This window comes from Drosophila arizonae, chromosome 3 (assembly GCF_054131065.1).
Source record: "Drosophila arizonae isolate 15081-1271.41 chromosome 3, UAZ_ARI_1.0, whole genome shotgun sequence".
NCBI classification, from domain to species: domain Eukaryota; kingdom Metazoa; phylum Arthropoda; class Insecta; order Diptera; family Drosophilidae; genus Drosophila; species Drosophila arizonae.
Genome location: NC_142923.1, coordinates 23,110,786 through 23,134,489, shown reverse-complemented (window position 1 = coordinate 23,134,489; position 23,704 = coordinate 23,110,786). Strand labels below are relative to the sequence as shown.

The 23,704-nt window shown below is 35.1% G+C and overlaps 4 protein-coding genes across 4 annotated transcripts in view; 2 read left to right on the top strand and 2 right to left on the bottom strand.

The window, feature by feature from the left end:
* The window catches only part of slam (slow as molasses), an 85,664-nt gene that overhangs the window by 8,576 nt on the left and 53,384 nt on the right, over positions 1-23,704 (top strand). The gene's annotated exons all lie outside the window — the stretch shown is intronic.
* Positions 755-2,437, bottom strand: LOC108610902 (uncharacterized). Its single transcript, XM_018003275.2, has 3 exons — positions 1,979-2,437; positions 1,745-1,913; positions 755-1,678 (listed from the first exon to the last, which is right to left on the bottom strand). Exons 1-3 carry the CDS (start codon positions 2,350-2,352, stop codon positions 947-949), a joined length of 1,275 nt encoding a protein of 424 aa, XP_017858764.1. The 5' UTR covers positions 2,353-2,437; the 3' UTR covers positions 755-946.
* LOC108609546 (pfs47 receptor-like) lies at positions 14,145-14,932 on the bottom strand. Its single transcript, XM_018001267.2, has one exon. The coding sequence runs from the start codon at positions 14,884-14,886 to the stop codon at positions 14,317-14,319; it is 570 nt and encodes a 189-aa protein (XP_017856756.2). The 5' UTR covers positions 14,887-14,932; the 3' UTR covers positions 14,145-14,316.
* On the top strand, positions 17,650-18,385 carry LOC149269916 (pfs47 receptor-like). Its single transcript, XM_089463918.1, has one exon. It carries the CDS (start codon positions 17,702-17,704, stop codon positions 18,269-18,271), a length of 570 nt encoding a protein of 189 aa, XP_089320044.1. The 5' UTR covers positions 17,650-17,701; the 3' UTR covers positions 18,272-18,385.

Below are 23,704 nucleotides of genomic sequence, written 5' to 3'. Positions count from 1 at the left end.
ATCGATAACTCATCCCGATCTTTTTTTATCGATAAAAAACCTTATCGAAAACCAGTTATAAAATTATATCTTCTACACCCTTATTGCTAGAGTCTCCAAATTTTTGATGTATGCTTATATGCAATTTATACAATTTCGGTTTTTGTTAAAATTTACCCCCACCCTTAAATTCACCCCCTCACCCTCACTTTTGTAAAAAGCGTATTTCAAATACTAGAGACTTGGGCTTTGGAACATACACACATATTCACATATTCACATTACGCTCTAAAAGTTTCATTAAGATCGTATGTCTTCAAAAGAAATTATTTAACAAATAAATTCTCATAATATTGCCCACACTGCAGCGCAGCCCAAGCGCAGTCGCTGCTTACTGCGCAGTTAGCAGAGCGCTGGCTTATGCGTGCGTGTGGATGCATGTGTATGTATGTGTGCATAAAAGAAGTGCAGAATGATTAGAATATCAGCTTGGAGGGTTCAGGGTATCTCGTAGTCGAGCAGTCTCGACTGGAGCTTTCTTACTTGTTTTAAGTACGAGTTTAGTGAAAGAAACGAAGGCAGCTCTAGTGCAATGAGTATGAAAATAATCAGCATTTATTATTGTCGTAGTCACTCAATGTAATCATTTAGCTTTAAGTATTGTTTTTGCACTTGCATTATCAGTTGCATAATAAAACCCCGAATTTAATATATTTTGATTTCCATGTTCTTATCGCTCTTGTCTACGCGTAACTGAATGAAAAAGTCCATTAGATTCATTTGAGTAGCGCAGCTACGTTAGATCATTTTAATTGAACTCTGGTCTATAAAAAGCTAAATCAAGTATGACATAAGAATAAACCCTTCAGACATACAGCTGGACTGTCCGGGCTGCGGAAGCGTCTTTATAGCCATCTATGCTCTTAACTCAGGTGGTTGAACCTTTCATGCCAATTAGCAGCTTTGTCTAATAGTCATTAAAGACGCCCAGCGCTTCGGCTCGCTTCAGCGACCATTTGTGATGATCGTTGAGGAACTTTTGCGAGAAAATGGTTTCCAATTTTTTCTGCTTGAAGCTCTCATCCTGCATGTTCTCAATGCTGTTGTCCTTGGATAGGTCCTTCGGCATTGTGATGATGGGCAGAAACCCAAATAGGGCAAATATACCATAGATTTCCCGACTGCGCAGCTCCCACAGCAAATCCTCATAGCTGGGAATTTCGTCGAAGTGCGCGTATTCCAAGGCATCACGGAATGATTTGTAATAGACCTTGATGAGATCATCGCGCCGCTGCTGCAGCAGCTCCAATTTGACGCTCGAGTTCAAAAAGAAGTTCAAATCACAGGCCGGACTGCCGTAGAAACTGAGCTGAAAGTCCACGAATATGACGCGCGTGGGTTGCTCCGGTTGCGTCTCATCATCGTAGGCGTACATGAAGTTGTTTGTCCACAGATCGCCGTGATTGAGCACGACATAACGATCGCCTGGCTTCGGCTTCGCTGCGGCCACGCAAACCGTTTTGAAGTTATCCGAAAAACGCTGCAAGTGCTGACTGATATTTTCATAGCCCGGCCATGTGGATACAACCTTGATGAGGCCCTTTAGGAAGCCACCAAACATATTCTCAAATATTTCCGATTGCATTAGCGTTGCCTCGCTCAGCATGCCGCCATGATATTGTTTGACAATTTCCGGGTCCTGTGTGGGGAGCAATATAATTAATTAAATAAAGTCCATAAGTATTCAAGGTAAAGTATTCATTACCTTCTTGGCCAAGACCATGGAGGTGGCATGCAATTTGCCCAGCTGTTGTAAGATCAGTGAGGCATGAGCCCAATCTAAACTCGTTCCACACGCAGCCAATTTGAAGCCATCGACTTTCAGATCGTTGAAGACAATCGTCTGCATGGGCGTCTTTACGGAATAATAATATCTGCAATAGAATTCCCATTAGCTTTTCTATTTTTTTACTTTTCACTTTTCACTTTCTTCACTCACTTGGCACCGAATCGATCGCCATTGGTAAGCACTTCCAGGCGCGGCAATATATCCGTATAGGTTTGCTTCTCTTTGATGAACACCTTGACATCCTCCAAGAACTTTGTCTCCTCTGTAATTGGAATCGTTTTCACAATCAGCGAGAGCTGCTCGCTCTCTTCCGACTCTGTGGCATTGAGGGAACGTGCGAACTTCAGCAGCACCCGATAAATGGCCGAGCAGTAATTGTCACCCGGATTACTGCCCCATTCGAAACTGATCTCGTGCAATTTGATTGCCGATTCGCGCAAACCGTCCTCTAGTGCATCCACAAAGAATCCTTCGTTTAGGTACTCGGGCACCGATATGTTTTGCACATTCTTTATAACCACCATTTTCGTTATTTCTTTGTTTTTGTTTTTTTTTTTTTGGCAAGGTGTCGCGACGACTTTTCAACTGCGACTGATTGTCTATAAGCTAGACACACGACATTATATACTGATAAATTTGGTGAGGGCTTTTTTATTTTAGTCTTGGCTTTTTGCACTAATGCGGCTCTCGCTCTCTCTCTCTCGCTCTCTTTCTGGTGTCATCATGCATAAGTCAGTAGTACAATGAGGCAAACATTTGGGAAAATTAAAGAAATTAAAAAATGATTTAGGGGTTACACGTAGATGCATATTATTATAATTTTTAACAACTTGTGAATTTATAAAAATTAAACAATAAAAATGTTATGTAAAAAAAAGGAATTATACAGTATATAATTATATAATCTACAAAAATTATTATAAATGAGCAACTAACAAAAGAAGTATATATTTAAATATAATATTATGTATATCTAAATATAATATAACTAACTATAACTATGATTATGTTTAAAAATGCAATAAAAAGAAAATTAAAATAAAATGGCACAAAACTTAAAATAGAATTAAAAAAAAATAAATAAATAAATAAATAACAATGATGTTTATAGTTTTATAAAACAAATTAAACTTAAACGAAAATAAAAATTAAATAATACATAAAATGGTATAAACATATTTGTTAATTAAATTTTATGTTTTTGTGTGGTTTTTATAGCATACAATTAAAAATTATTTTTTCATTAGATTACAAAACTATTCTTAAAATTTTAAACTAGAAATAATTTGTGTGTATGTTTTTTTTTATATCTTTCAATTGTTTATTTATTTTATTTTTAACCTGAATTCGTATTTGTCAGTGTGTTTTTTTAAAGCTTTCAACCTTTTAATTATTTCTAAGGCTTACATTTATTTTTAAAATTTTAAACATTAATTAATTTTTTTGATTTTTTTTATAGCATATTTAGCAATGGTTTAATTTGTTTTAGTCTTGAAAAATTAGTTTAAAATTTTTAAAATTGTTGTTATTGTTATATGTATATATTTAAAAATTCAATTTGTCAAATTTAATTTAATTTCCTATCGCTTTTGTGTCAGTGTGCTTTCAATGATGTCACAAACTAGTTTTTGGCAAATTTCAGGTCTGATTTCGAGAGTATTATCAATTCAGATTTAAGTCAAGTCATTATTGTTTATTTACATACTCTAGCTTTGGCTGAAATAATTGTACCTAACATATTTAGCAGACTTCAGATATTTGCGAAGAGATGTGGCGTTAGACGGTTTATTTGCTTTGCAGCTGTTGTTGACTAAATTTGTTGAGCATGCAAGATATGAATATACTAGATATGCATATACATATGTATGTATGTATGTACAATATGTGAATAACAAATATCAGACAAAAGCAGTAAGACACGGATTGTAGTATGAATACAATTTAAGCTTATGCACACTTTGTTTACTTATACAATTTTATATTGGTTCCATAGTAGGATATATGTAGAGGTCTGGAAGAGTGTATAAGCATTCGTTTATTCTGTGTTCATTTTGGTAGCTAGAAGCAAAACTTTAGATGAGATCGAGAGACTTTCGTCGTATCTATGTGATTAGCAGCTATGTGTTATTTGTTAATCTACGCGTGTGTATAAATAAATATATACCTAGTATACATATATGTATGTATATAGAGACACACGTTTGGTCTACTCACATAATTAAAGAATGTCAAACGGGTTAACCAGACAGACACACACATACACACAAACAAATATAAACATCAAATGCATATCGGATGTAGATAAATCTAATAGAGTTTTGTTTTGCCATTCGGCTCTTATCTGTTTAGCGCGCATGAGTAGTCAAAATCAGTTTTACTAGTCTTCATAATGTATTTAATAGTGTGTGAGGAACGTGGCAAATTTGATGTTTGATTAGGTCGCTTTATTGTAGAACACAATTCATTTGGAGTATGACAGGTAAATAAGTAAGATAGCAAACACACCTTTTGCCTAGAAATTAGAAATGGTAAAGATAACTATTTTTAATAAAGACAAGGGAAAAGTCATTCTTAATCATCAAATAAGCGTTAGACTTTGATTTACTATTCAATACATAAACAATAACTGGACAAATGCCATTCGCAACTCAGTTGTTTACATTAATTTTATTGCTTTACCTAGAAGAGCTAAAATCCCAATTGGTTTAGTTGCTTCACAAACCTCATGTGAAACGAGTTAGTGAAGACAAGCTCCCTCGTTGATGAATGGTGCAACTTAGGGAATTTGGTTGGCTGGGAAATTTCAATGCTGTTTTTTTTCTGCACCAATTCCTTCGTTTTTTTTGGTCCTCTTTTTTGCACAGGATATACTTATTTGCAACAAACAACCCAAGAGCCGTGTCACCAAATAAGGGGATGATTTTCATCCCTATAAAGATGATTTTCGGAGTTTTGTCTTAGCTAAGCAAAGGCGTATAATATACCAGTAATAATATACCCTGCCAAACAAAGGCTTTTGAATAATTTGCAAAAACTTGTATTTGCTATTAGGTATAAAGTACTATATTTGGCACTTCAATCAGTACAATTTTTTGCTAAATATTAAAACGCTTGTGTAAGGCCTTGTTTCTAATGGTAAATTTGATAAGGGAAATTTGGACTTGGTAAATACCGATTTTGTATTTGTTTTTTATTCGTATGTGATCTAAAAATGTATAAAATAAAATTGCGTTTAAAAAGAAATCAATTTTATTGGCTGTATGCACAAAATTATTTTGACGGATCTGATTTAGCATATCTTTAATTTAAAATTTTTTTTTTTTATATATTCATTCTTTGGTTAGACTTTTAGATTTACTTATTTATTTTTTTTTATTTTGTTAAGTCTGTTCTGATTTCCATATATGCTAGAGGAAAAATTGATTTTAATATATTTCTATTGATTTAATCCAATCCAAATGAGAATATTTGAGATATATTTCAATATGCATTTTTTTTTGTAATCTTTTATAATTTTCTTTGTGATACTGATATTTATATTAAAGAAGAAGCTTTTTTTAAATTTTTATTTATTTATTACAAAAAATTTTTTTTTTCATTTATATTTTTTATTTTTTTATTTTTTACTTTCTTGTCATTCACACTTTGTTTGCTTTCAATACAGAAATATTCTCTATTTTTTTTCCATTATATTTCTAATTATTTAATCAGAAATAAAATTTTAAAATATATTTATGTATATATTTTTTAATTCAAATAAGTTTCTTATTGTTATATATGAATCTTCAATGTAATATTAAAAGTTGATATTTTAGGCAGTAAAACTGCACATGAATTGAATTGCTTGACATCTCTTGATATAGTCCTAACCATGCCACAATTTTGCAGCCTCTTCTGCCTCTGCCTTGATGGATGTTGAACTCCATCGAGATGCTGTGGGCGTTATATTAAACGTATTTGCTGTGCTTTTGCGGGAAAAGAAATAGTATAAAACAGCAAACATAACTAGTTGCGGCAACTCTCGGGCTTCTCATTTTTTGTAGCTCTGCCTTACGATACGCATCACCAGTTGCTTTTTTGGCGCGACCAGGCAGCCTGGCTGGGGGGATGAGGGCGGGCTGGCAGGAGTCAGAGCAGCGCTCTGTATGAAAGGCCAGTTGGTTATGTTTGCTATGCTTGGTGCTTTGCCTTTGAGTGGCTCACGGGCAAATACACACACACACATGCGCACACACACATACGCACATACACACACACGCGCGCATACACTAGATGAGTGCATGTCACGTGTTTTTGCAGTTCATGACGGCTTAATTAAGTCGTATGTTAGTTTTTCTATTTTTCCTTTATTTTCGGTTGTTTCGTTTGTTTCCTTTCGCTTCTCGTGCCGCGGGAGCCGCGAGTCGAGCTTTTCGCGTTGCATAAATTTTGCATTACACGTTAAACGAAATGCATTAATAAACAACGGCGTTTAAATGCGCGATTTCACACAAATTAGGGACGAAGCCACGGTTGTCTGGCCACGCCAGCCGGCAGGGCTCTCTCTCTCTCTCTCTCTCTCTCTGCACCCAGCCCGGGCTCTCAGTTAACCCGTTGAACAGCAACCGCAGTAGAGACTGGAAACTGACACACCGTTACGGCGGGCCCCCCCTCGCGGGCCTTTGAACGGCGCTGATGTATGCGATTTTAATCGTACGCTCAGACACAAACATTATGCGAGTCCCAACAAATGCCCGAAAAACCAAAAATCCATGGCAACCCCATGACGGAGCGGGACGCAACAAAAGATAATAGGGTGCGCGCGTTCCTCATCTGAGTGAGATGCTCGCACACCAAATTGGGCTGCAGACAGTGCTGAATAAATGACCATAATCAAACACTTTACGCCTGAAAGCGTGCCCGCCATGCCAAACCCCCCAATGCCATGCCCATCTCTCGTCCACGCACTGAAGAAAGCCTGGCTGGCCTAAGCTTCCTGCGCCTGGCTTTGGACTCGGCTCTTTTCTATCTGTGTGCATCAAAGTAGCCGTCGCCGGTGGCCAAATTTAATTAGTACCCTCCAATCGAGTTCCTAGCTAGGCATCAACTACTAATCGGGTATTCTATGCTTGTCAAGCCATTGGCCATTGGCGAGGCTGACATTGATGCGATTCTCAAATCTAGGAAAGGAAAATAAAGCGCAATGCAAATGATTACAAAATAATTGAATGAAAAAATTGAATTTATTTTTATAAGCTTGTTTATTTACTAAAGTACCTTAGTACTTAGTACTGACTTAGTAAAAATTAAAAAAAAAAAAAGAAAAGAAATTGTATTTATAAAGCTTTCTTTGGTATTTATTTTTTGGTAATACCAAAACAAATGTTGTTAATAATGTAAAGATTATTATCTATATTATTTATTTACTTCTTATAATTTTCTTTTATATCTTCTAAATATACACATTTATTGGAATTATTGAACGACGTATTAATAATATAAATAATTTTAGTTATACTTTTTAACATTTTTTATAGTTATATAATTAATTTAATTAATTACCTCTTAGCATAAGGAATTAAAGAAGTAAAAAGGAATTTCCCTGCCTTATTTTTAATTGCAAGATAAAGCTAAGCGCATCAAAAATGTATACAAAATTTTACTTTTTTAATTCCTTATGATAAGAGGTAATTAATTAAATTAATTATATACAAATTGAATAGTTAATTTTTTTTTAATTGCATACTTTAGCTTTGTGAATTTCAAATTAATGCAATATTACTTTTAATTTGATTTATATATAAAAAAATTTTTTTTTTCAATGGTTTTAAAAGTAAACAAGTTTATTTTGTTGATTTTTTTTTTCCAACTCTCAGCTTTTTATAATATTAATGTAATTTAATAAAGTAAACATTTATATTTATTTTATATACAGCAATTTATCAAAAACAGTAATAAATTAGTATATATTTTGTGAAAGCTATTGAACATTCTAGAAAAATATGTAGAATACGGGTAAAATGAATGAAGTCATTAATACATTGAAGTTGTTTAGGTCAGGTCAGGTCTTGAACGTAGTCGCGCTGACTACGTACGGAGATTGAGAGAGCTTTGAGCCAGTCATCTGGCTTTTTGGTTGAGAATTTTCTGTTTTTAGCTCTCCTCTCTTCAAATTTTAGGAACCTTCAGGTTGTTTTCTTTATCTCTGGTTCTCATGTATAAAAGAGCTGTAATGATCTTCCTCGCTGTCTTTGAAGTTCATATGTCAATAGAAAGCCTCACCCTTAAATACTTTAAAAATCTGACCATATAAATGAAAACAATGTCTATTAAAGCTTTAATCAGGATTATATATAAAATTATATTATTATATGTTCTATTATATATTATATTAATTTATTATAATAATAATATATTAAATTAATCACAACTATTCAATTATTTAGTTTTTTATATTTTAATAAAATAAATATAATCGAGTTAACATAACATAAATGCATTGAGAATATTTATATTTATATGAATTGGCGTGAATTCGATACAATCCTCTAATATATGTATTTATCAAGCAATATCCTTTTATATGCTTCCAAAGTTCTGTCACTCCTTACACTTGCTATGAGTATTAGATGCACGTTAATGGAAGAGAGCATACAGCGTTCAGTGCGCGTCAATTGGGTAAGATGCTTCTTTTGTTTGGCTACTGTTAAATTAAACTTCATTTGCACGTAACGCAAGGGGTTGCAGCACCTTTCGCACCACAGCACCACCGCACCACCCGCTGTGCATTGAGAGTGGGCATTGGCTGCTGCCTGCTGCCCTTTAATCACAGTTGGCGCAAATCAAACACAAACAAATGCCATCATCATAGTCAAATGGGGCTGCCCGGCAGGAGGCGGCACCAGTGGGCACCAGTGGGGCTTTGGCGCTTGGTTTTCATTTTTGTCTGTTGGCAAAACTGTTGCATACCGTTAGGCGGCTGCGTTGGACAGTCGCATGCCTAGCATACTTTTTAGCAGCGTGCCCGAGCGCATGAATAATTGATTTCCATTGCCCAAATGCTGTGTCTCTGTCACTCTCATCTCTTCGTGTCTGCCTCTCTCTCTCTCTCTCTCTCTCTGTCTCTCTATCGCTGTTAGTACCTCTCTTTCTCCCACGCTCAGCTGCTCACACTGTCGCCGTCTCGTATTCATATGTCAGTTGTTTCCTCCCGCTCAGAAATGAGCGTCAGTTTATTTGTCTGTTTGTTTGTTTGTTGGTTGCGTTGGTTTGGTTTGGTTTGGTTTGGTTGTTTATTTGTTTGTCGCTGTCGTCGCATGCAACATATTTTCGTTCGCCCCTTGCATAATTCGCTTCCGCGCCCTTCCATAGCCCACAGTCAGCCACAAAAGCTTCGTATTGTTTTTTGGCCAGCCAGCCAGTCGGCCAGCCAGTCGCTTATCAGTTTATTTTTGTTCATACCATTTGCGTGCTACTGTCGCTGATCCGTCACTCACCTCCGCTCCGCCGCCCCTCTGCTGGACATTCTTATTGGCATATGTTTTGGTCTGGTCGCGTGTTCGCTCTTAATCCTGGCCAACGCATTACGTTGCCAGGACTCGCCCGCCCTCGGCTGATGGCCTGCCCTGGTCTGGCCTGGCCTGGCTTAACTTTAGACCACACACACACACACACGCACACACATACCAAACATTTTTGCTCATTTATGAACAAAGTATTTGCTCGCTCTTTCAGGCAATTCAATTGCAGCTTATTTTCTGTATATTTATATATATATTATTCTATATCTTTCTGTATATACATATATTTACAGTACCGAGCAAAAATGAGTGAATGTTACAGAACTTTGACTTTCATCACGCATAAAAATTAAACCATACCAGGAAATCAACAAATTTTTTTGTGTGTTTGTTTATTAGTGTATTCTTAACAAATACAAAAAAGTTGCAAGGCTAAATTAGCAAAATTAAAAAAATTAGAAATAAAAAACCGAAAAAATCCACATAAACTTAATTTTGCACGTTTAAAAAAAAACTACTAAAAACTAAAAAAAACTAAACATTTTTAATATTTAGTCCAAAACCCTTATTAGCAATAATTTTGTTGACTATTTTTGGCATGCTCTCAGCCAAACTTTGAATCATTTCTTTCGGAAATTGGCTCCACTCCGCTTCTACGCGCTCCCATAAGCTGTCAATGTTCGTTGGGGCTGCATCATACTGTCCCAGCCGTCTTTTCACTATTGAACACAGATTTTCAATAGGATTGAAGTCGGGATAAGATTTATATATAGACTCTATGTGTATGGAGCGAAAATTAGCTTAAAATTCTGCTTTCCTATCCATTCCTAAATAATCTTTACAGTATGTTTTGGATCGCCATCTTGTTGAAAACCCTTTCTCTGTGGGGACACGCACATTTATCAGTGAATTTGGGAAGATGGGTTTGAAGAATATTCATATAATCCTTCCTCTATGTAGAGGATCAACGTTCTACCAAGAGAAGCATCCCCAAACCATAATGCTGCCGCAGCCATGTTTGACGATTTCCTTTACATGATGTCGTTGAATGCGTTCCCCAGGTCTGCACCAGCAATATTGCTTTCCATATGATTGGAAACGGTTAAATTTTAATTCATCTGACCAAACAACTCGTTTCCAATCATAAATGCTCCAGTTTTTGTGATCCCTTGCAAATTTCAAACGCGCCTTCACATTTTTTTCGGACAATGCAGGTTTGATTTTTAACGAATGATACATATCCGAAGCCACGAATTTCTCTTCTAGCAGTCCATTTGCTAACATTTTTATTAATTACTAGAGAAACACCCTTTGGTGCTAGCAGCTTGTTTTTCTTAATTTTCGACATCATTAGGCGAGCATCAGAGCCCGAGAACAGTTTTTTGCAACCTTTGACTTGAGTTTTCGGAGTCAAATTTCGGCTGATTCAAAGCTTTTCGGCTGAGAAGAGAAGTAGAAAAGCCAAAGTATTGGCAATTATGAAACGTGCAAAATTGAGTTTATGTGGATTTTTTTGGTTTTTTATTTTTCATTAATTGAGTTTAGCTGATTTAGCGTTGCAACTTTTTCTATTTGTTAAGAACAAACTAATAAACAAGTATAAAAAACAAAATCTTAATTTGCTTGTATGGTTTAATTTTTATGCGTGATGAAAGTCAAAGTTGTAAAACATTCACTCATTTTTGCTCGGTACTGTATATGCGATTATTCCATTTGAATGTTTTTAATGCATTTCCTTGCTGCCTGCCATATGTTATTAGCACTAATTCGTGCTGTTATGGGCATTATTTGTGCTCGAACTGTATTATTGTTGCCCATCTATTATATAGTCTAGCTATTCAGTTTAATTATAATGCTGGCCTTGAGTACTTGATTGCTGACAGACTTGCAAATGGGAATTTATCATGTTTGTTTATCTCGCATTTCTATCAAAAATTTTGTAGCCAAACCATAGAAATAGAAATGAGAAATGGTTAAATGTGATACATGACAGAGTGAATATTTTTGGTGTTATTTTGTTTTCAATTGTATTTCTTTGTAATATATATTCTGCAAATATGAATAAATTCATTATTCCAGATTTTAAAAAAATGATTACAGTAAATTTTTATTTAAATTGGCTATAGCTTGAATTCATAATATTATAAATCTTATTTGTATTTTATAAAATTTAACCAATTAATTTATACTTTTTTATTATGGTATTCATCTTTGGTTGAAAGCAGGCAACGCAATTTATGAGTCGAAGCAATATGTATTCGGCTCTTTCTCTGTGTTTGTATATACGAATCTAAAGAACTGAGAAGCTATAAATGTCAGCGAATATATAAATTAATTACACATTAAATCTAGCCCCAAAACCCGTTCGGATTAGCTCTATCAGTTGCTATCGATCCTTCTTGCTTGTCATGTCTTTGTAGGTAATTGTTGATTGTCAGAATATTATTATTAAATTCTTCATATATATAAATTAGTCATAGTAGTAGACATAAAAGATAGCTATAGAGCAGTGACAGAGTATGCAGACTGGTATGACTGAGCTCAGCGTTTCTCCTAATCCACTAGACCGATAGAGCTTTTTATTGAATTCTGCAAAGTAAAATGGTCCATATAATGTTGCTTTTAAAACTGAGTTCATTTTTTATACCTTCAGGCAATTGATTATTACAATCAAATTTTAATAATGAAATGAGTATTTCAGTTAATTTGCATTAATAAAGCAGACTCAATTTGATTAGCCGTTTAACTGCTTTAAATCAAATTCAATAAATAATTTTAATAAGTTGAATGAAAAATAATCTCTACAAAAAAAAAAAAAAAAAAAAAAACCAACAAAAACATAAATAATTAAATATAAGAATAATAATAATATTTGTAAATAAATATAACCATAAAAATATAAAATAAAATATAAATAATAAAGAGTAAATAGGAAAGAATAAATAGGAAGAAGAAATAACCAAAAGGATAAAAATAAAATAATAAAGAAGAAAAAAAGAATAAAAAAGAAAAAGAATAAATAAAAAAATAAGAAAAAATAATAAATAAAAACAAAAGAATAAAATAAATAAGAAAGATAAAATAATAAATAATAAAATAAATAATAAAAATAATAAATAATACAATAATAAATAATAATATAATAATAATAATAAAATATAAATAATAAATAATAAATAATAAATAATAAATAATATAATAAATAAATAATTTAAAAAATAAAAATCAACTAAATAAATATAATAATTAATTAGCAAAAATTTTCTTTTATAGTTACTATTATTTGTATTTATTGAAAGTACTTTTAATGTCTTTATCTGCATTTCAGCCGATTTTCTATTTAATAAGTAAATTAACATTTGATTTTATTTTAAAGCCATTTACCATTAAAGTTCGCTCTAGTTTAACAAAATTCTGCTATTGAAACGTTTTGAAATAAATTTTAAAATCTACAAATTGCTTTGATTTCTGTTCGGCAATAGCTTTTGGTTGTCTCCGGCTTGTCTGCTTGACCTGTGCAACGAGCCTTGCCCATCCTCTAAACACACTTCAGTGTCGTTGTCAGAACTCGTTTCGCTTTCACTGAAATTGAGCGGCAAAGTTATCGGGACAGATTTCTTTGGTGCTTGCTATCAATGTCTGGACTATCAACTCACCATTTTGTCAAGCTGTGATAAATGCGCGAGCATTGGCTGTCTGTGTGAGGACTGCGCTGCCCCGAACGACACGCTGGGCAGCAATAAATGTCAGATGGCAATTAAGTCAAGGTATATGTGTATGCGTGTGTCTGTGTGTGTGTCTCTCTATGGCACATGTAACAGCCAGTTCTCCTTCACTTAACAGGGGTAGTAAAGAAATATCCCAAATGACGTCACAGCTGTGAGGGGTGCGAGCATTCCATGCCTTCCAGTGAGCATGGCTTCCAGCTCTCTCTCTAACTCTCTCCGACATTTTCCATTTGTTTTGGGATATTTTTGTTTTGCGCTTTGCGCGGCAAATTCTATGAAGGCAAATTCTGTGGCGTTAGTCCGTTAGTCCATTGTTGGTTTCTCAATGGCTGCGGCTGGCGCTAAACTCGAGACGTTGGCAGGTGCGTTTGTGTGTGTGTGTGGGAGAGTTAAGTGTGGCGCTGGCTTAATGGCAACTGAAACACCAGTTGATTGCCAGGCGGTGTTGCATTTCAGCTTGCCCTGCCGTCTGCCACTTGCCGCCTGCTGCCTGCCTTTTGGCATATTGTATATTGCATGTGGTCTCTGTGGCAAGCATGAGCAGCGCACGTAAGAGGGGGCAGCTTGTTGCAAATGCTGCTGGTTCGAGTTTCTTACGGCCAACGGTTTTGACAAACCAATATTAATGCGTAACCCCAGATGAGGGAGGGCATGTTAACTGCCCTCTATTTCTTTCTATATTAACCCTTAGTGGTTCATAATTATGTCTTCATAATTTGATCTCGCTGTAGATCAAAATATAATTACCATGCCATTTGAATTTAACATTTTAAGCTGTCATAAATTAGAGATTTGTGCGTATTGCTTCGAGTATTGTGTGATCTATTCAGTTGAATGGGAATGTAAAATGTAGACAGGTGAATGAATCCTGTTCAGTTTGATTACAGATTTACATTGATTCAATATAGCCAATTGTTGACAAATGTTGACATTGGGGATGTAATCATAGATGAGTTTTAAATATTCGTCTTCAAACTTAAATTGCCAACTAACAATGAGAGCTTAATTTAATAAAAATATTTACCTAAACTACCTATAAGTTATTGCACTATAGTTACAGTTACTCACTTCTCATCGACTAGCAAAGTGTTAGTAATTATACTTCTTTATTTAGATGAATAACACAAATATATATTTAATTTACTTTACTTTAATTTTAACATTTACAAGTTCCAATTATTTTGTTTTTATTCAAAGCAACTTAATAATTACAGCTCCTTGTGGAGTAAGCGTTTTCATTTGCAATATTATAGCTGATTATTCAATTGATTTGTGCTTCGAATGGTGCCCATGCTAGAGGTGCATATTTTCGCACAAGGACTTCGTATTTGCTCAGCTGTCTCATGGGCAAATTCTCGTAGCGAATGAAGCAAGCCCTTTGCGCCAGATACAGGGTGCCAATGAAAATTCCACCATCAGTTCGGCCACGGCAGACGTAGACGCGCTCGTTTGTACCACTTGTGCCCACAGATACAGCATTCCTCTCCAAGAATCCATCGAAGCTGCGCACCCAGTCATAGCTGACCGTCCCATTGGACACCAACAGCTCGTATGAGGGGGCCTGATTACCAATTGATTCGGTGTTATATGTAGCGTATCCAGTTTCGGCCCTAACACGAACTGGCAGAATCGAGTTCGCGTAAGCCACTCGTCCCACGAAGTTCTCATAGCCGTATGAGTCATAGCCACCCAGGACGGCGTTTTCCGGGAAAGGCCTTGACTTGTCGGATAGGACCCACTTATCCGTGTTGTCGTAATATCCGCACTGAATCGAGCCCACCAACTGGGCAACGATGAGCGCACAGGCCACGAGTTTCGTTGAGGAATACATGGTTAATACTGTTCGATAACTGATCAAAGACTGTTGTGGAGATTGATGAAAGACTTTGCTCTTATATAGTGCTGATTGGCGTTACAGGGAATCACTTGCCGATAAGTGGGTTCGTATCATAAATCTAAGTGTAACTAGTGGGAGCCCCTTTGAAATTTTGATAAGATAATATACAAAATTCAGTGCTTAAATTCGTCATTATTAAATGTTCAGATTATATGCTGCACGTTTCATGGAATCGATAAGAAAGAATCTATTAATAAAATACATTTGATACGTTTTGAATTAACGGCAATTAATATACATATTATGTAATTTGTCTCTCAGATAAATCGAATTAGTATTGAATTTATTGAAATCTGATATTGTCCGTTATATATGAAAAATAATAATTATGTAGTATTGAAGTTGAAAGTATCCATATTTCAAATGAATTATCTGTGTGTAGTCATATTTCAGATTCATAAGTTGAAGTATCTTTTTGATAAGCTCCCTACGCAAGATTGGCCCTATTTTTGGCATAAATATTCTTTACGTAATGAATTTTCTATTATTAATACATTTTTCGAAAATGCATACCAAATTTTGCAATACTTAGATTTGTTCGTTTAAAGACTAGACTGGAGTCTGTTTAATGCGTAGGTAAAACGAAAGGTACACTTCTTGTTTCTACTATTAAGTTCCAGTTAACTGTAAAATACATATAATTCTAGCCATAAGTTTAGACTCATGTTTTATTGTCTTTGTTTACATATTTATCTATTTATTGAAGACCTGCATCATTGTAATGCATATTATTCACCATTGTGAATAATTTCATATGCAGTCAATTTGGAATAGCCAGAAGGGAAATGTAATTTATAAAATAATAATTAGCTTTGAGAAGGAAACTTGGTATGCATTCTAATTATAATTTCTGAAATCCATAGAAATTGCTTATTACTCAAATACATTTATGTGACAGTCAGAAGGTAATACGCTAGACGATATTATGTATTCCTATTCTTGATCAGGACGATACGCTAAGTTGATCTATTTTTCACTTATGTTTTAAGATCGTATTTCATTTCTTTCTATTACCAAGAAATGTATATCTACTTAAACTGACATTTGAATACTACTATTTTTTTATACCCCTCGGCATTTTGCTTCTAGGTTGAATCAATTGTAATACTAAATAGTAATAGTAAAAGCTTTTGCCTTTTATCCCCTACCTGGCACTCCCCATCAGATAATTTGTAACGTTTCTTTACATAGTTTCTTATAAAACTAGTGAACTTTAGTTAACCAGTATAAAAAACATAAGAAATACCTTAAAATATCTCTCACATCTCAGTCAGAGTCTTTGTGGCGCACACACACACACATGTCTATGTATGCATGTAGTGGCCAAACCACAAAAGACAATACAGAGATACAGAGCGTGAAAACCTTGAGCAAGAGTGTTGTGGTTCGACTTATGGTTTTGACTTACGCTTGACAGTTGCCCAGCTACCGTGGTTTCTGCTCGCACACCTGCCCATCTGCTCACCTGTCAACTGGAACTTCGCTTCCGTGAGGTTTTTGAGCCACTTTCGGCATTCGCCGCAGCACACGAAACAAATGTTTATGACACATTTTACACATGAGGTTGGGTGCGCACTCAGTGCACTTTGCCAAGGCATAAAATATCTTCAGCCGATGTGCTTCTTGAGCTAAACTTTTATGGAAAAATTGACATCTTAGTAATAAGTAATAAAATTAACACAATAATTAATGATACAAAAAATATATAAAATCATGTGTAAGCATTAATATTTTATAAAAGTAAAAATATATTTACAAAAAATTTCTGCTTATAAGAATTTCCAAAGTAATTACAAAGTAATTACATTCTTTTATAGTATAGTATGAATATATTTATGGTTACTTGTGAATGGGAAGGATTAACCAGGATTATTTACATTCATTTTATGGATTATTTATTTATTATATATTATATACAATATTTTATTATACATATATAATATTTTATGGACTATTTACATTCATTTTACGCAAATTTCAAATATCATTTGCATTCACAAATTAAGAATAAGCTCCAGCTAATATGAGTTTTACTTGTAGACATCATTAACTTATACTAAGCAATGTGCACTGAAAAATATTTGTATATGAATTAATTTAACTGTACTTGTTATGCTATTTCCCAATGCAATAAGCTGGAGCTAATTGAAAATGAGTAACAAATTAATTTGATTCATTATATGTATATGTATGTATATATAATTAATATTCATATATAATGTAAGCTACAAAACGAAATTTCGAGGCTCTAATAGTTTCTGAGGTTGACCAGTTTATACATAAGGACAGACGGGTAGGGCTAAATCTACGTAGCTTGTCGCTCTGATCAAGAATATATATAGTTAATGAGTTCTGATACGCTTTCCTCTGCCTGTTACATAATTAAAAAAAAAAACTGATTTCGCATTTTCAATGGGTCCAGGATATTATAATATAATGATGCAATTACCAAATTACAGTGAATGAGTTGAACTTCGCATTAAACAACATTGAAAACATAGTTTTTATCAATTCCATGAAACGTGCAGCATATAATCTAAACATTTAATAATGACGAATTTAAACACTGAATTTGGTATATTATCTTATCAAAATTTCAAAGGGGCTCCCACTAGTTACACTTAGATTTATGATATAAACCCACTTATCGGCAAGTGATTCCCTCTAATGCCAATCAGCACTATATAAGAGCAAAGTCTTTCATCAATCTCCACAACAGTCTTTGATCAGTTATCGAACAGTATTAACCATGTATTCCTCAACGAAACTCGTGGTCTGTGCGCTCATCGTTGCCCAGTTGGTGGGCTCGATTCAGTGCGGAGTTTACGACAACACGGATAAGTGGGTCCTATCCGACAAGTCAAGGCCTTTCCCGGAAAACGCCGTCCTGGGTGGCTATGACTCATACGGCTATAAGAACTTCGTGGGACGAGTGGCTTACGCGAGCTCGATTCTGCCAGCGCGTGTTAGGGCAGAGACTGGATACGCTACATATAACACCGAATCAGTTGGTAATCAAGCCACCTCATACGAGCTGTTGGTGTCCAATGGGACAGTCAGCTATAACTGGGTACGCAGCTTCGATGGATTCTTGGAGAGGAATGCCGTATCTGTGGGCACAAGTGCTACAAACGAGCGCGTCTACGTCTGCCGTGGCCGAACTGATGGTGGAATTTTCATTGGCACCCTGTATCTGGCGCAAAGGGCTTGCTTCATTCGCTACGAGAATTTGCCCATGAGACAGCTGAGCAAATACGAAGTCCTTGTGCGAAAATATGCACCTCTAGCATGGGCACCATTCGAGGCTCAAATCAACTAATGAAAAGACGAATGAACACGTTCGGTGTAATAGTATTCAGAGAAGATAAATACTTTTGCTCTGTAAATTTGATAATAAAAGAAGTTATTCATTCGACTATCGCAGCATAATAATACTTTGCTAGTTACTGAGGAGGGACTTATAACAGGAATAAGGATTAACACCCAACTGGTTAAACAATGACTTTTTTGTTTTTAACTTCAATTTCATTTTTTCCCCTTTGGCATACGGTCGGTCTTTTTGCAGTAAGCTAACACGACTAATTAAAAGCACTTTGTAGACTTTGCCAGGCAGACGCATTTATTAGTGAGACGCAGCTGCAAAGACTTTTATAAAGCGTAAAGCGTTGCGAGCCTGCGAAAGTTGAGCCTTTTGGCAAATGCCGACCGCTAAAGACGTGTGCACTGCTATGGGCGGGCTTTGGGGCGCATAGGAACAAAAAACCGCAGAGCCAAACTTCATTAAAAATGCACACGGAAGCTGCTAAAAAGCCGCCAACATCATTTGAATAAAGCTAGGACAGCCACTTTTGTATGTGGGCGTGGACGAGTCTGTGTCTGTGTCTGTGCGACTATGTTCCATATGATGCCTTTAATTTATGACGTCATTAGATGCAATTTTCTAGCACCTGAGCCAGGTGGGCGCTGCCTCCAGTCCTCTAGGCAGCTAGCAATTTGGCACTTGTGCAGCATGACTGCAATTGTCCCAATGCCCAGAAAATCGAGGCCATTCGGTTTGACAGCTGCCAGACGATAGCGTCCGGGCCAAGCGTGGGCCAAGGCAAACGTTTTCTAATTTTCCACGCCATTAAATCAGAGACTTTTCGCCATGCAATGCCAAATGCCTGTAGCATCGTGACATGCAATGTCGCCATGTCTGAAGGGCGGCCAAACTCGTTGCAGCCGGGATTTACAGTGAATCCAGAGTTAGCTCAGATCCAAGCCTAGAAAAATGGCTAGCTACTTAAATACTAAATAACTTACAACCAAAATCAATCGAATCGAAGTTGATATCAGAGCTTATGCTTGACAACAGCTGAGTGATTTACAGCTGAACTGAGCTACAACAGTTGTGAGTCTTACAGCAAAAATGTTCTTTTATAAAACGTAATCCTATGAATACCTAATATCCATTTGCATTAGCATTATGCAGCTCTGAGCGCAATATAAAATCTATTTACATAAATATACATAAATCCCATTTTAACTCTCTATAAACATAACTTTCTTTTAAGCATATTTCGCCATGCAGGAAGTTCATTGTTTGGCACTAAAACCGCGACTAGGTGTTATTTTCTACTTTGCTACGAAAAAAAAGCAAGAGTGAGAAATCAGAGTGACCGACTAAACGATACCCTAATCTAACTCATTTAACTAGCAGCAAATTGGTCATGTTAATTATTTAGGAAATGACATTTGGTTACGATTGTCATGATTAATGTGACTAATGTGATTAATATAGATAACTTGTAATACTTCACAGGATAAGTTCATAAAGTCAATTATCATTCATAGTATGTATTAGTGTGGCAACATTTTGATTATTAAATATATCATTTGATATTGAATATCAAATATATAAATATGGCTCCATATCGGAGACTGTGGCGTTTTCGTTGCATTCCCTTTATATTATTATTTTATTGAATAGTCTCCTCTACTATTTTTGTTTTCCTACAAAAATTTTTATTTACAGCACCGTCTCTTTGCAAATCCACATTCGGTTTCTTTCACCAAGGCAATTGCCCTGCATGTGGTTGAAGGGAAGGACTGCAGCATGTCCTTTTCATTCTTTGGATTTTTATTTTTACTAACAAATTTCAACTCTTTTTAACTAACATTTAATATAACTCAAAGTCAGCTCCGACTTATGTATATACCAATTTTATTGTACAACATTTAGTGCTCAGTCGCTCTACCGTTTTTTTTAAAGCTCATTTGTATATACATATATAAGTTATTATCAATTTCATCATTATTATTATTGTTTTTGTATTATGACTTTGACTATATCGAGTGCTATTTGCATTTTCAACTTAGGCATTCATATAACACTTTGATCAAATATATACATATATATTGTTTATAATAATCATATACATATATTGGTACTTATAGCTTTATCACTTCATATTATTTTTCTCATCATAATTTTAATGCTTAATTAGAAAATAATAGATTCCATTTTTATTATAATAATATATTTTTAAAAATAAAATTTTATATAGTTATATTTTATTTTATATTTTATATATAATATATATAATAATTGTTAATAATTGTTACCATCCGAACGACTATTTACTTAATAAGAATTGGCTTATTGATCATCAACATATCGATCATTATCTTATCATTATAATTATTATTTAAACAAGCTTAACTTATCAAATATTACAATGCTGTACATAAAATATATTTAACTCTTTAATTAACAACCTCACAGAGCAGAAGAATAGTAGCCCTGCGGTGCACTCGACGACTGTCCAGCTGGGGTTCGGGTAGACGACTGAAGAAACACTTGAGCAACTTCGTCTTTATATAGGAGTCGAGGCTTGCACTCTCAAAAACGAGCTCCGCACCTGAGCCTCTGGCTGAGTTTATTTCCTATGTGCCACCTGAGAGAGCTATAAAAGAGAGTAGAAATTTTCTGCTAGATATATGAAGAGTTAAGAGCTTATCAAAGCTAGATCTTAGATCAGGCAGATAGGTCGACGAATTGGCAACTGGACCTGCTCTATGATTAACTTATCTAATCTTTCTGCTCAAGAAAATTATACGTTAAGAGTTCGGCCATATCTCGCTCAGAATGTTACAAACATTTGCTCAAAATCATTATACCCTGCAATCCCATTTGAGTTTGTGTATATATTTCTATATATAAATAGAATAACGCCTTGTCGGTAAAGTTTAAATTTATAGCAGTCTGCCGCGCGGTATGGGGATAACTGACCTGGCCTAAGCGAGGGAGGCTGCATTCAAAAACCAAGAAGCCAAATACAAAGAGATAATTTCGCAGCCGAGCATAAAGAGAAACAAGTTTTTAGAGAAAAAGTTTTCGCGTCGGGCAGCAACAACGTGACAGGCAAAGAAAACTTCGCGAAAACAACTTTGAACACGTTTCAGTTACCTGCCACACCCACCTGCCCGCAGGCGACGCCCAGCAATGGCACGCCCACTGATTATGTGATGGCAAATGAATGCAATTAATTGTGAATGCATCTGAAAAGTATTTACAACTAGTAGAGCATTGCCCATTGATTGCAGCATCAATTTAATTGAAAAACTTTATTCCAAGATCGAAATGCGTTAACTGTAATTGTAAATGCGTACATGTACATGTCTACACAGATGGCGATTGCCATTGGCCTTGGTTGCCAGTTGACAGTCGGCATCATCAATAAAAATTGCAACATTGTCAGCCTAATAGTTGCCAACTGTGAACTGTGAACGTTGAACGTTGAACGTTGAACTGTGGGAGCCACTAACTGCAGCTGAAGTTGCACCTGGATAACTTTTACCTGCGCTTCTTGCCAAAGTGCAATTCAGCGTCGTCAACTTGAACTTTTGTGTGTGTATTTTGCAACAAGAACTCGGCTTAGGCTGCTTGCCAGCAACATTGCTGACTTTGTCATGCATTTTGCAACACAACTAGAATCGTTTCATATTAGTTAGAATTACTTGAATTGAACTAAGATCGAGAATTAAATTAAACGCTTAACTGAAAATGTAATTTTATTGATCCCTAGTCTTTTTAAGATTTTAATATGAAGAGGCAAATGAATTTCTGATTATGTTTATTAAAATATAAGTACTTGTTTATTCTTTTTTGCTATTTGATAAATATCAAAAGAGCAGGTGGAAATGTAGACATCAAATGAAGCAGTAAATATCGTATAACTACTCCAACAGCCTAAATAGCAGATAGAAAAAAAAAAAAATTGAATCTAAGTCAGAATTCAGCGAAAAACTAAGTATTATAAGAATATTTTGAAATAATATAAATATTAACACATTTTAAGATTTTTTTTTTATTTATTTTTTTTTTATAAGCTTAGATGGTTTTTCTCACAAATTTATGAGCATGAGCACTTCAGGATTGTTAATGAAAAAAAAATGACTAAAAGAAAAATTAAATAAATAAAAAATAAATATAAATAAAAATAAAAATAAAAAATTGCATATAGCATTAAAAATTATAACAAAAAAAAAAAAAAAAAAAAAAAATTAAAAAAAAAATAAATAAATAAATAAAGAAATAAGTACAGTATTATACTATTATGTATAAATAATTTTTTTTTTTTGTATATATCGGACAGCAGTTAAAATTATTTAAAAATTTCCATTGAACTAAAAGTCATACTTTTAGTAGATATTTTATTTAACTTACATATATATATATTTAAAAAACACTATTGTGTCCTAATTTGCCATTTTCAGCATGGAAAGATATGTACATTTATATATTTAAATAAATATATATTTTTATGCAAAAATATAATATTTACCTTATATTTATTTATTAAATTATATTTATGTATTGCAAGAATCGAATATTTATAAATCTTTGTGTGCACAGTTATACAAAATAATATAAATCTGACAATGATAGATCATACCGGTTTCGTTATCATACATGAAGTTTTTTATTTAGTCGCTGCTGTAATTGGTATGGCAGTAACTGCTGCAGCTGTTGTTGTTGTAGTTAAAAGTTAGACGATGGCGACGACGTCGTCTACAGGTGTAGCCTGCCATATTATTTACAAGTGGCAGGAGAAGCAACAGCAACAGCAACAGCAACAGCAACAGCAACAGCAACAGCAACAGCAACAGCAGCTAGGAGCTGGGTGCTGGGGGCCGGCTTCTGGGTACTGGGTTACGGGGGGCTGGCTTGCAGCGCCTGGCACTCACCCACGAGGCACCTATAATTTAGCGCTGTTTATTTGTAAATGTCTGTTGCGGCACACGGCATCGAGTTGCAGGGTCGCAGGGTCCTTGTTCTCGTCACGCTTCATGTCAACAGCGGCAACTTCATTGTCTGCCCAGGACTCCTGCTCCTACACCTGCTGCTGCTCCTGTTCCCTACCGCTGTTTGGCGGCAGCGCCTCAGCTGCTGTTTGTCTGTGTGTCACTGACATTAAGTGCAGTTGGTGGCTGGGCGGCTGTTGGGTTGGCTCGGCTCGGTTTGTCGATTCGCAGAAAAACGTTTTGCAATTTATTAACTGACATTTGAAGTGGTTGCTGCCGCAAGGCGAGTGGCTCGGTGGCTTGGTGGTTCGGTGGCGCGTTAGCAACCTGCGCCACGGATAAGCAAAACCCATGTATGACACTTATCACTGAAGCAGCTGTGCTGGTGGTAAACAAAATGAAACGCCATTGCACGCATATTTGATTAAGCTGCCTCGAGGTAGGCAATGATATTTGCAAGCCAAAC